Source organism: Pan troglodytes, chromosome 13, assembly GCF_028858775.2.
Source record: "Pan troglodytes isolate AG18354 chromosome 13, NHGRI_mPanTro3-v2.0_pri, whole genome shotgun sequence".
Classification (NCBI taxonomy): Eukaryota; Metazoa; Chordata; class Mammalia; order Primates; family Hominidae; genus Pan; species Pan troglodytes.
This window is the reverse complement of record NC_072411.2, coordinates 139,862,563-139,877,286: the sequence shown is the minus strand read 5'-3', so window position 1 is coordinate 139,877,286 and position 14,724 is coordinate 139,862,563. Positions and strand designations below refer to the sequence as shown.

Genomic DNA, 14,724 nt, shown 5'->3' with positions numbered 1-14,724 from the left:
CTAGACAGAGCCACACAGCAGAAATGGCTTCTACCGGGGCAGGGCACACAGGGCAGTGAAGTAAACAGTCTAACCCACGCCTGTTCTTCCAGGGCTCCCCATGGGCCTCCCGCTCAGAGCCCCAGAGATTCCCAGCTGCAAGAAGACAGTCACCCAAAGATAATGGCCGTCCCTTCTTCCGGGTCAGGGAACTCAGGGACAGCCCGGCTCAGGCTGGGGGCTGAGGCCAAGGAGAACCAGAGAGAGAAGAAGTTATTGACCAGGACACAAGGAGAAACCCCAGCAGAGCGCAGAGTGGAGAGCCCTCCCGCATGCCCTCCTGGCCTAGCCCACATGTGCTTCCATCCTTGCATGGCCTCAGCCTGCGCTGGAGGTGTTGCAGGCAGTGGGAGTACTGCCTAAGGGTGGGGACAGCCCAACACCCTGAACCCCAATTCCAGTGACATCTGGGGCTCTAGCAGCTCTAATGGCATTTGTATCCTTCTTGTGGCTCCTACCAGAAGATCATCATGTGGTCTCCTCAAAGAACAGAAACACAACCAACACTGGTGGGGCAGGGGCCCTGACTGCTGGCAAAGGGACAGCAGGTGCCGCGGGAGGCTCGCTGGGCAGCTTGCTTCAAAAGCCCCACACTCCTTCAGGGGATCCTGGCACTGCTCGTACATTTCCTGAGCATTGAAGCTTTTCTGGGATTCCAGCCTAGTGTAGAATTACAGATCCCAGGGCCTCTCACCCTACAGTCACAGGAAATGTTCTTACTCTGCTTTTAAACTCTGTGGTGATACCCTAGAGATCCAGAATTCTACACAGAAGCTGGAAGGGGTTTATGAGCCACAACTTTAGGGCAGGCAGTTCCTGAGAAATACTCTGACGTCACTCCTTCCATCCAGGCTGAGAAGGCCCTGCAGCCTGGAAAGCACCGCATGTGAACCAGAGGCGGCTCCCACCGCCCCCCGCAGAGCCCAGGGGAGACCCAGGGCATACAGCTCATGTGCAGATTCGTGGCTGCCATGCCCGCCGTTTGCCAGGAGCCTGTTAGCGCATATTAGGGACACCCAGTGGGCCAATGGACAGAGGACTGGACCATGAACAGCAGCTCTCCTCAGATGTCAGATGGAAATGACGCCCCACGGGGCTGTTCGGGGAGAGAAGCCGTTTGGCAGCTGTAAAGCACTCTGCAAACAGGAGGAAATTCTCCTATTAATTACACACATTCATTTTCGCCTCCAGGTTTTAGCGTCAAGCAGAGAAGTGAAAAAGCAGCAGCATTATTTTTCCAGGCCCCATGATACGTCACCAGTCTAGTTTATAACCTTTTTGGAAAAGTGTTAAGGATGTAATTCAAGTTCACTCACGTGAATGTGACAGGAATAGGATGCAGCCGAAGCCTGAAGTGGCCACAAAGGCCAGTTTGTTCACAGACAAGCAGGGGCCTCTGTCCTTGTGCGATTCTTCCCCTGAGCTAAGAGGGAATCAAGCTCCTGGAGGGAGTGGTGTACCCAGGCTGTGACACGGGATCCCTTTCCTGAGCCACCTTGCTATAGGAAGTAGCCACAGCCACCAACTTTTGTTTTCTCTGCAAACCCCCCAACCCTCAGATGCAGCGGCCTCTAAAGTTTGCTATTCACAGCACCCAAGTGGGCCGGGTGATGTTCTCCTGCACAGACATGGACAAGAACGGACGGCACAAGGCTAGCACCTCCGCAACGCAAGGGAGGCTCACCTCGGCTCCGTGTACCCACCACCCCATGTCCCCCAGAGGCGATGTGCACTGTATCTCAGTTCCAAAAGAAATGTCATGTGGGCAATCTCACGAAGTCCCCCAGGAACCACAAAGAGCCTTCCCTACGGCCATGACTGTGAGAACGATTGTTACCAGGCACAGGGCACTCTGGGGTGGCAGCTGGCAGTGGCGGGAGTGTTGACTTAGAGGGCATTTTGGAAATGTTGGGGGGATTGGGATGTCAAAAAGATTGGGAAGAAGCTGAGGGTATTGGGGCGGGGGGGCTGGGCCAGGTCGGCCAACCATCCCGCATTCAGACACGCCTGCGATGGGAAGAACTTTTCCCTTGACTGCTCAGGAAGATAGAAAAACCACTGTTTTGGCCGGGTGCGATGGCTCACGCCTGTAATCTCAGCACTTTGGGAGGCCGAGGCAGGCGGATCATCTGAGGTCAGGAGTTCAAGACCAGTCTGACCAACATAGCGAAATCCCGTCTCCACTAAAAATACAAAATTAGCCGGGCGTGGTGGCGCATGCCTATAATCCCAGCTACTCAGGAGGCTGAGGCAGGAGAATCACTTGAACCCGGGAGGCGGAGGTTGTAGCGACCCGAGATCTCACCATTGCACTCCAGCCTGGGCGACAGAGCGAAACTCCATCTCAAAAAAAAAGAAAAAAAAAAAAAAAAAAGAAAAACCACTATTTTTAATTTTTCGATTTACAAACTGATTGCAACTTACATATAAACTCAAAATATGTTTTACACAGTTCAAATATACATTAACTATTCCAGGAATGCAATCGACATGGAAATTGAGGGAAGATGATGATACTTGGCTTTGTTCAGAACTTTCCTGAGAGTTAGTCAACTTTGTAGAATGCCACGTCATAGACAGCAACATGAGGGGTGGTGTGTGGGTCTCAGTGCAACACACCTGTGTCGGCCTCCCTGTGACGCCAGGCACAGGTGTGTGCAGGTCTCATCACTGCATTCAACTGCTGGTGTACTTGGTCTTGAGTATTTCTATATCAAAATTCTTATTATGTTACTATAAACTACCTGTATTTTATTTTTTAAGGAAATGTTATATTGACTCGAAATTATGTGCGCTGGTTGACTTTCTCACCTATGCATTTCATTTCAGGTTAGCAAGGAAGTTAAGGAACTCGTAAAAAGACAGGGTTGAGAACCACAGCTTCAGAACTCCAGTGTGGATCTGTCGTCTCTCCATCACACTGTATGAACCAGCCCCGGCACAATTCAGAGCACAGGTCTGGGTGCCTGGTGCTCAGGCCATCATGAAGATTTGGATGGCATAAAGTTAGAGATCAAAGCCTAACTGATTACTTAAAACACTATGTTTCCATCAAAATTAACTCAGACAAATTATGGAGTAGACTGAAATTACCATGAAAGTTTACGGTAAGACGGCCACCTTCAAAGAAGGCTTTAGCTTACAAGGCTGCTCCTGGCTGGGCCCACAGGCCCCAGGAGCCAGCACACTGTCCTCTGCACTCGGGGGACCTGGCAGACAAGTCCAAGAAATGCTGGGTGCCGACCGCTTCTCTCAACTATGGCTGCACTGTTCTCAGTAAAGGTCTGAGTTTATGCAGGTGCAGACTGTCAAGAAAGGAGTCTGAAGACCCAGCCATAGCCTCCAGCTTGGGCTCTGTCACCTACAGTTATGTGAGCCTGGATAAGTTGCTCGGTTTTTGAACACCAGCCCTCATTAAAGAAGTAGGAGGGGACGTAATCTTTAAGAGCTTCCTTCCCCTCTGAAATTCTTTGGGTTCACGCCAGAGGTGAATTATTTGTACACTGAGATTGTCCACAGACTGTGTCTGTTTTGCTACTGGAAATCTCCAGGCTTTGCTTTTCAGAATAATAAGCTTCTTTAAAGTACTTCGCATCCTAAAATAGCAAACGTATTAATCGGGAACAAAATGATTGATGTTACTTTATTGATGACTCACACATTGACCTATTCAAACCTCACAACACAATCTTGGGCTTAGCAGCTACCCCCACTGGCGCTAAGAAATAAATACGCTATACAGTATCTTCCATGCAAGTGAACTTCTACTCTTGCTGTTAATACATTTCTTGCTTTTCCTGAGATGAATGAATCTTCATATTTCCTTCAATTGCCTCAACATGATGGAAATACAAGAACCATGACTACCACTAACAGAGACGTGCGGGACTGAGAGGCGAGGGCGGCTGGGCCTCCCCTGTGCCGTTTCCTCTCCAGGTGACAGGTTTCCCTCCAGGCAGCACATCTGGGCTCCACTCCCTTCACCTTTGCCTGCTCTGCTCAAGACTGTCCTACAAACCCCAGACCTTTAGGGTTTCACAAAAACATTTAAATTGTTTCCTCTGAGAAGAAGGCTGAAAGCTCCACCAGCACCAGGGCAGTACACAGCAACTGACAATCCTTCCTATATTCAGTGGATATTCCCTGGAACCAGCTATAAAAGAAACGGCAGCTGTCATGTTTATCCTCCATGAACTTATCTACTTGGATGAGGTAGGGGAGGAGTTACATCATACCCAGAAAAATAAAAAGGCTTAAATCACAGCAGCTCTCAGGTGTATGCCCACGTAAGCAGTAGTTAACATTTTAGCATGGTACAAAAATAGCAAAACAAGTTTCACAGCTATTTCATTTCTACCATTATTTTCCTTATGTAGAAAAGTAAAGCTCATTGGGCCGGGTGTGGTGGCTCATGCCTGTAATCCCAGCACTTTGGGAGGCCGAGATGGGAGGATCATTTGAGGTCAGGAGTTTGAGACCACCCCGGCCAATGTGGTGAAACCCCATCTCTACTAAAAATATAAAAATTAGCCGGGTGAGGTGGCAGGCACCTGTAGTCCAAGCTGCTTCAGAGGTCTGAGGCAGGAGAATCGGTTGCACCTGGGAAACGGAGGTTGCAGTGAGCTGAGATCGTGCCACTGCATTCCAGCCTGGGCGATCAAGTGAGACTGTCTCAATAAAAAAAAAGAAGGAAAGTAAGTTCGTTCTTTGAATGTTCTCTTCTGTCTGGAAATTACCAGGCAGAGAACAGAAAAGTTTGACAGAGTGAAGACTTCTCAGTATGCATTCAAGACAAGGACTTCTGTCCTAAGAGGCAGCTTTGGTAAAAAGAAATCCTTCAGCCCCAATACTGGGGTATGAGACAGCAGGGCTGCAAAGAAAAGCTGACAACAGCGACAAAAGCAGCAGCAGCAGCCGTGGCAGCCACAGCTATATCTTGCACATTTACTACCTGCCAGCCCCTGCCTGCAGCATTGCATACAGTGGTGACAGTTATCAGTACCAGTTCCAAGTCAGCAGGCCTGGGTCTGAACTGGCTCCACTGCTGACTAGCTGTGAGGGCTTGGAAAGTCCCTGACCTTTCTGAGCCTCAGTTTCCTCTTTATCTGAAAAACTGAGAGAAAACGATCTGCTCCCCATGAGGTTACAGCAAGGGTTAGAGAAGACCTTCACATAAAACACCAGGTGGGCGCAGCAGGGGTTTGGTAAATATTAGCTACTTTCACTACTTAGTGTCTTCTTTGACAGCTACTGACCTAAGAGTATAAATCCGGTTTAGAGAAGTTTAGAAGCACGATGAGAAGACAAGCATGCTAAGGCACCCACCTAGCAGAGAAGCAGGAAAAACTGGGGAAACTTCAGAGGAGGGGGACAGAGGTTCTCAACCCACAGGGAAAGCCCACTCCTTTCCCTAGGAAAATCACACAGCCATGTGCCACATACAGTAAAAAAGACAGAAGGATCACAGGTGGTGTTGCTTTGATCATCTTCATTACACAAACAACTAAATGAAACATTTTGGTTAAAATTAAGAGTAAATCTTCATTATAGTGATTTAAGATAAATTACTTCTCTACTACAAAGTAGTTATACTTTAGATTCAAGGGAAAACTACTTACCTAGTTTTAAAGTTGTAAACTTACAATCCCAAGGAGAAACCACTGGAAACACTGGCCCTTTCCAAAATGAATGAATGAGTCTCGGAATACATATCATTTCTGTTGCCAGGTGTCTGTGTGTGTGTGTGTGTGTGTGTGTGTGTGTGTGTGTTTTGGTTTATTGTTTTGGAATCTGGCCTGGGGCAGGGGGATTATACTACTGGTCTATAATCAAATACATGGCAATTTTGAATGATTAAATCTTGCATGTAGTCAAAATATTTAATTTGGGAGAAAGAAACGAATTTACTTAATTTTATCTAGGTAGTCTGAATAATAAAAGTTCTAGTAAGTCCATTCCATGAAAACAAGCTTCTTTATTTAAAAAAAAAAAAGAACAAAAAACAAATTTGGGCGGCCTCCAGTAATAACAGTGAGGTAATAAAAATCCTCTTCTCCTGTCCCATGTCTAACACGTAGTGAGATGTAATGGACTTACTGATTGGTGAAGAGGTTGGTAATCTAAACATTATGGCCTCTGGGGCTCCAAGATCACTCCTTTAAATATGAGCAGATATTCTGGAAGCACTGGCATATGAGTAACCAGTCATAAACAATTCCTTTGCTGAGTCACACAGCCTGATTTTTCAGGGATAAGAAGTTCCTCTTGGACATTGCCTTTTGAGGAGCAAACACGCTGCACCAACATTTAGTCTCACAATTCTGTAGGGATTGGATAAGAATCTCACTCTAATCAGGTAACCCTCCAATCAACTTCGCTGAAACACCGTTCTGCAACTATAAATAACTTGATTTCCTGTGCTCAGCATAAGTGGCAGTTGAGACTGCAGGGTTTTTTGAAATTTGCTAAGGAGGCTTCCGCTGTGGGATATTAACTCAGGCTGAACAGAAACTGACTCTTAAAGAAAAAGGGAAATTTAGTCTCCATCTTTGCCCCAGTAGGACACTCTCAATACTACTAGAAAAGACCTACCTTACTATATTTATGTCTTACCTGCCCGGGGAAATGACATGCCTAAAACACACACCATATGATTCCACGCTCCACCATCTCAGACTGAGCTAGAGCAGGGCCAGCCCGCCTCGTGCCAACTTCATCCCCATATTGGTCAAGACTCCACTCTCCCACACCTGGGGACCCTGGCCCAGGTACCTATAATGAGATGGGACTTGGGAGACTGTGTGTTCACGCTCTCCCCTAACAGCCCTTTCTTGGGACAGTGCTGGTCATTTAGAAGGGCTGAATGCTAATCAGTATGTGGAAAGAGAGCGGGGTGACACAAGCCATCGCAAACACAGGGAAGTTACAAAAGCTGCAGAAATGCACAGTGTCTCCACTGTCCACATCGGACCCTCTCCTACAGCTCCAGGGCTGGTGCCCACTTGCTGAAGAAGCCCAGGCTCCCACTCAGATCCTGCTTTTGTCTTCTAGTTGAGGTGGAGCTTGCCAAATCTACTTCCTCTGACCATCCCGGCTCTCCTCTGCATGGGTGCGGCCCCCAGTCCCTCCTTTCCGCAGGAGACCCATCCCTGAACCCACGGACACAATGCAGAGCAAGAACTGGCACAAACCAGTGTGAAACACCCACAACCACTTTCCCGTGCGTATACCCAGCCCATGGCCCAGGGCAGCCGCTGGGTGACGCCCTACCCCCCACCCATGATGACCCCCAATTCCCATCACCACTCAGCACATTTCCTTCCCTACCTGAACATTAGCCTCTTAACAGGAACTGCATTTTGCTTTTGCTCACCATGTCTCACTCTGATACAGTTTTTGCTACCATTTACCAAGAAAAGCTCCTACAGGTTCACAACCTCTCTCTGAAAACCCTTGGGGCCATGATTCAGAATTCAGCATTTTTGGACATTAGAAACGTAGTAAGATGCATACACCATATATTCTGGTACAACCCAGAGTAGCAGCCCTTAATCAAAGACATCAACAAGACTGCAGAGAAACGTAAGAAAATTCACACTCAGAGGGATCAATGAAGACCAAAACTAGCCCCCCATTGGACAGGGCAAGTCTCACTGCCAAAATTCTGCCACAAACTTATAAAAACAAAACAAAGCACAAACCTTCCGGTCTTCAAAGCTTATTGGGTTCTGGAACTGGGGGTGAGGGACAGTGGGCCTGGGCTGATCACATAACTACTCAGTTGGACACAGTCCAGACTTTCCTCTCCCTTCCTCCCGGCAGCATCTCGAAGTCATCTGAACCCAGACCCGCCCAGGAGGCTCCCAGCCTTAAGTAACAGACCCTGTAGCCAGTGCCTTAGCTGCTCCAGGTGTGCCTCTACCTACTCCTCTGATTAGCCTGTCCCTGGCTTCCTCACATCCTGTTCTCAACGTTTACTCTTCCCTTCTCCAAGGACTCTCAGTCCAGCAGGCAGCTCTTCACCTCCATCCTCCTCCTGCCATCTATGGTGTCCCAGGCTGCTCCTCAGAACACCGGCACCGCTCAGCCACATTCCCACCCTTCCTTCTTTCAAGAACCCTTCCCTGATGGTGATTCAAGGGTCTCTCTTCCCAGGCCCCTAGGAACTAATTAGTTGAAGGGGTAAAAACCGGCTCCAGAGGGCTGGCCCACTGCCAGAGTTTTAAACGAAGTCACAGAAAAACCACACTAAAATGGACATTTAAAAAACAGCAACCATCTGACAAGCAAAGAACTGGCTTTTCAGTATGCGTTCATCAGACTCTGCTTCTACACCTCTCTCTGGCATTTCCTAATAAGCTCTCCCAAGGTCAAGGCAGTCTGATTCATCTTAAATCTTACACACATCCCCAGTAGATGATTAATTTCTACCTGATGAAAGAGTGATTGTTTGGGGCTCATACTTTTACCAAGATCCCACGAACACCTGATTAAGTGGAAAGCTAGGGTTTTATATTTCTTTTCCAAAGTGCACCCTTTCACTTTTATTCCCATTCATGTTCAACCACAAGCTGCATGAAAATGTGTATTTGCAAACCCTCTCCGCCTCATCCCCTGCCCAATTTTAATGCCAAACTACAGCCGTAGCCCCACGACTGCATATTGAGCTGGACAACGACAAAATCCTAGAGGCAGGATCCTGTCCGGGCTGGGCGGACCCGGGAGACCAGCCAAAGTGGATTTGGCGTCTGGGGTCCTCGGCGGAGGTGGTCCCCAGGTGCTGAGCGGGTTGAGTGCTCCAAAGCACCCCAGCCGCTCCCCGGTGGTTCCAACAGCGGGTGAGGGCACCGGCTCTGGCCACCCGGTCCTTGATGCTGTATTTTGTAAAATAGCAAACTAGCAGCTCCCTGTGACTCTAGGCCGGGCGCAGACCTGGTCAGAGCCTGTCTGCAGACCATCACCTCGGGCGGGGAGAGACCATGTGCCTTTTCGTCCTTGGAGGTGGCGTCCCACAATAAAGCGTGCTTCCTAGCGCATGAGGGACGCCGCTCGCCGGGCCACTCACGGACCCGCGCCCACTGCGCCCGCTCCCACCGCGCTGGGGTCCCGCCAGAGCCCACCCCACGCCTCCCGGGCACCTGCGCCTGCCATTGACCTCGGAACGAGCTGGAAGCCCCTGAAACCCCGCCGCAGTCACGAAAGAAAGTTTCGGAAGCGCTTTCCTCTTACCAGCTTCTGCGCTTCCGGGCTCAAACAGTCGATCTCCCGGCTTTGAGCGGCCGCGGGGCTGGTCATCCTGCCGGGCTCGGCCCGCTCCACCCGGCGGGAAATGCTCGGGGACCGCGCCGGGAGCCCCTTGCGGGCCGGGCCAGGGGGCGCGCGCTCTGTCCGCGGAGACGGAGCCACTCGCCGCGAAGTGAACGCTCGCGCTTCCGGGGCCAGGAGCCAGCCCGCCGGGGAGCGGCTCGCGGCGCTGGGCTCGGGCTCGGGCTCGGGCGCGGCCGACAGGGGCGGGGCGCAGGTGGCCGCGGGCTGAGTCGGGCTCGGGGTGGAAGGGCGCCGGGGAAGCGGGACTCGGGCGCCTCCGCCCGTCCCATGGCCCGCCCCGTCCCCCACGCAGCTCCGCCTCGGAGGGGCCCTCCCGGCTACGCCCCGCCCCGTCCCCGCCCCATGACTCGCCCCACCGCCCCCGCCCCATGACCCGCCTTCCCCGCCCCCCTGCGCCGCTCCGCCTCGGAGGGTCCCTCCCGGTTACGCCCCTTTCCCCGCCCCCACCGGCTCCGCCCCACCCAGGCCCCGCCCCACGGCCTGTCCCGCCCTTGCGCGCGCCCTTAACGCGAGCCCCGCCCCGCCCCCCGCGCTCCGTCTCGGAGGGATCTTCCTGGTCCTGCCCCGCCCCTCCCGGGCTGTCCATCACCACCCCTCCGGCCCCCGCCGGAAAGAGGACCTGGAGGAAAAGACCCCTCAGGCTCCGGCCGCAGCTCCACCCGCAGGGGCCGTGGGAAGCGGGCGCTCCGGGGAGGATGCCGCGCCCAGTAGGGGTCGACCCGAAGAGGGGGTCCCCTCCGGGGGGGGACCTGCCCGGGGCTGGGCGAGGGCTGAGTTCCCGGCTCCCCCACATCCATAACCCTCAGGCCACGCTGAGCTTCCTGGACGCGGAAGCCTAGGCCCCAGCACCGCTGCACCTGCCGGCCGGGCACCCCACTAACGCGGCATCCCGAGAAAGGCCGACTTCCAGGACGACGCAGCTGCGTGCACACAGCCCCCCTTGGCCGGGTGCGGCGGCCCGCAGGGGAGAACGAGCTTGCAGGGTGCGGGTGCGGGCCGCTAGGGCCGATCTGGCGTCGCAGAACCCGGGGTCCACACCGTCCAGGCTGCGGCCGCGAGGACCCTGCCAGGCGCCGGTCTCCTCCGGGAGGGCTCCAGCCCGCGCCACCTCCAGGCACAGGGCGCCCTCGTAACTCCCAATGAAAGTCCTGCGGGAAACGGTTCCCGACCTCGCCAGGCTGAAGGCAGAAGCGACGGGATGACGCGGATTGTAATCGGAAGGTCAGCCTGTCCTGGCCACGCCAGGAAATGTAAAATTTAAAGCACATTTACATTTTACAGCCCCCCAATTCCCAATTCCCTTTTCTCTGCACGCTGACCCAACTTGGTAACGTGAGCTCGCGCCTGTGAGCACTCACCTTCCCGCCGTGACCCGGGCCCAGGGCTTCAGGGCAGGAGTTGTCAGGAGGGTGTGCAGCAGGGAAAATGGGTGCTGAGGAGCCGGAGGACGACTTGGGAGGGTTAGGGGAGAAGGAAAAGAGGGGCCGAGCAAAGGCCTAGAGAACCGCTGGGGAAGAAACGTTGAACTTAAGATGAACAGAGGCCAAGCTGTCTTTGATTGACAGCATCTCAGGCTCACAAAAGCAACTTTCAAAGATAATGAAATGCCTACCTTTCAATAGCTTGTTTTCTCCCTGTAACGCTTATTTAAATGTTGTTATAACAATTCTTTCTTTCTTTCTTTCTTTCTTTTTTTTTTTTTTTTTTGAGATGGAGTCTCGCTCTGTCGCCCAGGCTGGAGTGCAATGGCGCGATCTCGGCTCACCGCGACCTCTGCCTCCGGGGTTCCAGCGATTCTCCTGCCTCAGCCTCCCGAGTAGCTGGGATTACAGGCACCTGCCACCATGCCCGGCTCATTTTTGTATTTTTAGTAGAGACGGGGTTTCACCATGTTAGCCAGCCTGGTTTCGAACTCCTGACCTCAAATGATCTGCCTGCCTTGGCCTCCGAAAGTGCTGGGATTACAGGTGTGAGCCACCGCACCTGGCCTGTCACAATTCTTGATTGTTTAAAGTGCAATTATTTGGAGAAAATAATTTTAAATGTTCTCTGGGAATTGATTGTAGAAAGCAGTTAGACTTCTACCAGTGGCCACAACTTCACCGATGAGAATGATAACCCAGTAATAAAACAGCCCTCTTCTTCTGAGACTTGATTTTGAATATTCTGATCTAGATAGGCAGATTCTAAAGCTACTCAACACCCCGAACCCTGTGACCACATCTCCCAGAGCAGGGTACTGGGACTGGTTTCCGTTCCCTTGGCCTGTCCCTGAGGCAATGCTTGAAGACACCTGTAATTGCCACAAGACGCATTTTCCTAACCCCCAGGCTGCCAGTCAATTGCTAGTTACCAGCTTCTGAAAACCATACAGGGAAGGGATTAAGAAGTGGGCTCTGGAATTAAGCCACCTCGTTCAGTTCCTGGCCCTGCCACTCACTAAGGGATATTGAGCAAGTTACTTAGCTTCTGTGCCTGGAGTCTTACCCAAAACATGCCGGTGATAATGACAGTGCCCGCTGTGAGGGTGAGGACCAAAGGCTCTAACACGGGGATCCCGCTGGGCACAGTCAGGGTGAGCTGCCCTGCTAGCCTGCTGCCTAGTGTCCTGGGAGTCCAGTAAAAGCAAACCAGCACCTGCCTTGCTGCCTCTGGAGTCCCCTCTTTTCCAGATAGAGTCCCCTTGGTAGGTGCCCTGACTCAAGGTGCCCAGGCCTCCTCCTCCTCCTCCATAGCAGGAAGGAAGCTGGGCACCAGACCAAGAACTGGGATGGGCCAGGCAGCAAGACTGTGGGCAGCCCAGGAAAGAGAACAAACCCACTGCCTGCCACAACAGCTGTGGGAAGGGGCTGCTGCAGAGGATGTAGGTGGCAGGGAGGGGACCATGCCAGAACACTCACGGAGTAAGAAGCAGCGAGCTGATGAGTCTTAGTCCCAGGAACAAATGAACATTACCAGCAATAAAATAATGGCTGGTTTCTGATTCTGCTAAGTAGTAGCATATTAAAGAAAACTGCCATCCTGACACCCTTCTAGATGAGAGGATGCTACATTCTGACTTGGGTTTCAGCACAGCCAGTCCTGTGAGGTGGAAGTCTCAGAACCATCCCCAGCTCAAGAGCAAAGTCTATACTGTAAGTTGAATGCTAATACATCTTTCTTGGTGTTTTTAGATCCCAGAGCCCCAGGAATAAAATGCAGAGGATCCACAGTTGCCTCCCAGTTTTATTAGGATGGTGCAAAAGTAATTGCAGTTTTTCCATTAAAATTAACAGCGAAAAATGCAATACTTTTACACCAACCTAAATAATACAGGTAACTTTAAAGTCCCCTTCTTGAAGCCCCCTTCTGAGGTAGTCCCCTCTCCCACCCCCAGTCTTTTTTTTTTTTCAACGTAGAGCAAGGTCAGTTGTGAGGGTGGTGAATGGGTGACTGGAACCCACAAACTTGACACTGGGAAGGCCGGGTCAGAAGTCAGGCTGTGAGTGTGGCTCTGAAAGGTGGCATTTTATAGCAACATGGAGATACACAAAATGTTCATCCCAGTACTCACAGCTCTAAAGATGGCTTGGCAGAGTAACGTTAAATCATACACCTCGAAGACAAAACTAAAACCCCGAGGGCACCTTGGAAAGGTCTGAGCAGGGGGGTGGGGGGTTTCCTCGGAAGAGGGTGCATCTGGGGCCAGGCACAGTGACCCACACCTGTAATCCCAGCACTTGGGGAGGCCGAGGAGGGTGGATCACCTGAGCCCAGGAGTTCGAGACCAGCCTGGCCAACATGACAAAACCCCGTCTCTACTAAAAATACAAAAGTTAGCTGGGTGTGGTGGTGCACACCTGTAATCTCAGCTATTTGGGAGGCAGAGGCATGAGAATCACTTGAACACAGGAGGTGGAGGTTGCAGTAAGCTGAGATCATGCCACTGCATTCTACTAGCCTGGACAACAGAGTGAGACTCTGTCTCAAAAAAAAAAAAAAAGAAAAAAAAAAAAAGGGGGTCCATCTGGACCATACCAGCATGGGGCCCAGGGTCTTAACTAAAGAGCTGAGAGGTCAGTGACCAGGGCTTGACTTCCTCCTTCTTTTGGTAAGGATGATCCAGGGACAGCCCCTTCTAACAAGTGCCTTGGAATTTATGGCCCCTTCCAAACTGCAGTTAATGGCCTGTAGACACACAGAACTGACCTCCTGACATCACTGGTTAAGCCCAGAATCTCTGCACTGAGAGGGTACTTTGGGTTTTGTGACAGGTCTGACTGCCTCAGAGGGCATCCTTAAAAGTTGCCAGGCCTGTGATATAACTTTGTCTTCCTCTGTGCCCTCTCAATGAAAATTACATGTCTGAAATCTAAAAATCCATTCTCAGAAGTATAGGAGACTCCTGAGAAAAGAACGAAAGGCCAGTAGCATGGTCTAATTTTGTTCTAGGAACATCAGAATCATAGCTAACCAGAAAATGCCAGAACAGTTAGCCAATTTGGGGCCACACCCAAACATGGTTTACTTTGTCTCCATGGTATTGGTCTGTTGCAAGGTTCACTAGCTGCGCCTCCCGCTGTGGTTTGGGGCTACAGAGACAAACCCTTACAGGGATGACAACACAAGGCTGAGGGCAGACGGGGAGGACACAGTGGCTCTCAGCCTCCCCATTAGTCAGATAACTAACATGAAGTCATTTTTCTAAATCAGAGCCCTAACATCTGTTTTTCATGAACGTGAATCACTAGCCATACTCATGACAGCAGAATAAATGTCAGTAAATTACTTCTACAAACCATGAGCTTACATTCATGTTACTGCTTTATTTGGATCACCTCTTTTTTTTTTTTTTTTTTTTTTGAGATGAAGTCTCGCTCTGTTACCCATGCTGGAGTGCAGTGGCGTGATCTTGGCTTACTGCAGCCTCCACCTCCCAGGCTCAAGCAATTCTCCTGCCTTAGCCTCCTGAGTAGCTGGGATTACAGGTGTGCGCCACCATGCCCAGCTAGTTTTGTATTTTTAGTAGAGATGGGGTTTCACCATGTTGGCCAGGCTGGTCTCGAACTCCTGACCTCAAGTGAACCACCCGCCTCACCCTCCCAAAGTGCTGGGATTACAGGTGCGAGCCACCACACCTGGCCTATTTGGATCCCTTTGACTAATATCTAAAAACACATCTGTTATACGTGTGGCCCATGAAATGATCACTTGAAATTTACACAGCAACTTTCAGTTTACAACAGACTTTATCCACACACTGAGGCTCACAGAGGTTATAGCACTTGTCCACAGATGCACGTTGGAAGAGCGAAGCTAGGTTTTCAACCCAGGTCCCCTCAGCCCTTAGCACATGATGACGGAATGCACCAGCGGCAC

The 14,724-nt window shown here is 51.2% G+C and overlaps 1 protein-coding gene across 45 annotated transcripts in view; it reads right to left on the bottom strand.

Annotated features, from left to right (window-relative positions):
* LRRFIP1 (LRR binding FLII interacting protein 1) overlaps window positions 1-14,724 on the bottom strand; it is a 156,970-nt gene that overhangs the window by 78,944 nt on the left and 63,302 nt on the right. For 5 of the 45 annotated variants that reach the window (XM_009444617.5, XM_009444620.5, XM_063790929.1 and 2 more), the window contains exon 1: window positions 9,268-9,639. The exons of 30 other annotated variants lie outside the window; for them this stretch is intronic. In XM_009444617.5, the coding sequence (XP_009442892.1) occupies window positions 9,268-9,333 (66 nt within the window). In that variant the 5' untranslated portion in view covers window positions 9,334-9,639. Of the gene's footprint in view, window positions 1-9,267; window positions 9,658-14,724 lie in introns of those variants that run through there. 10 more of the 45 variants (XM_009444650.4, XM_063790936.1, XM_063790938.1 and 7 more) reach the window with 4 other exon arrangements.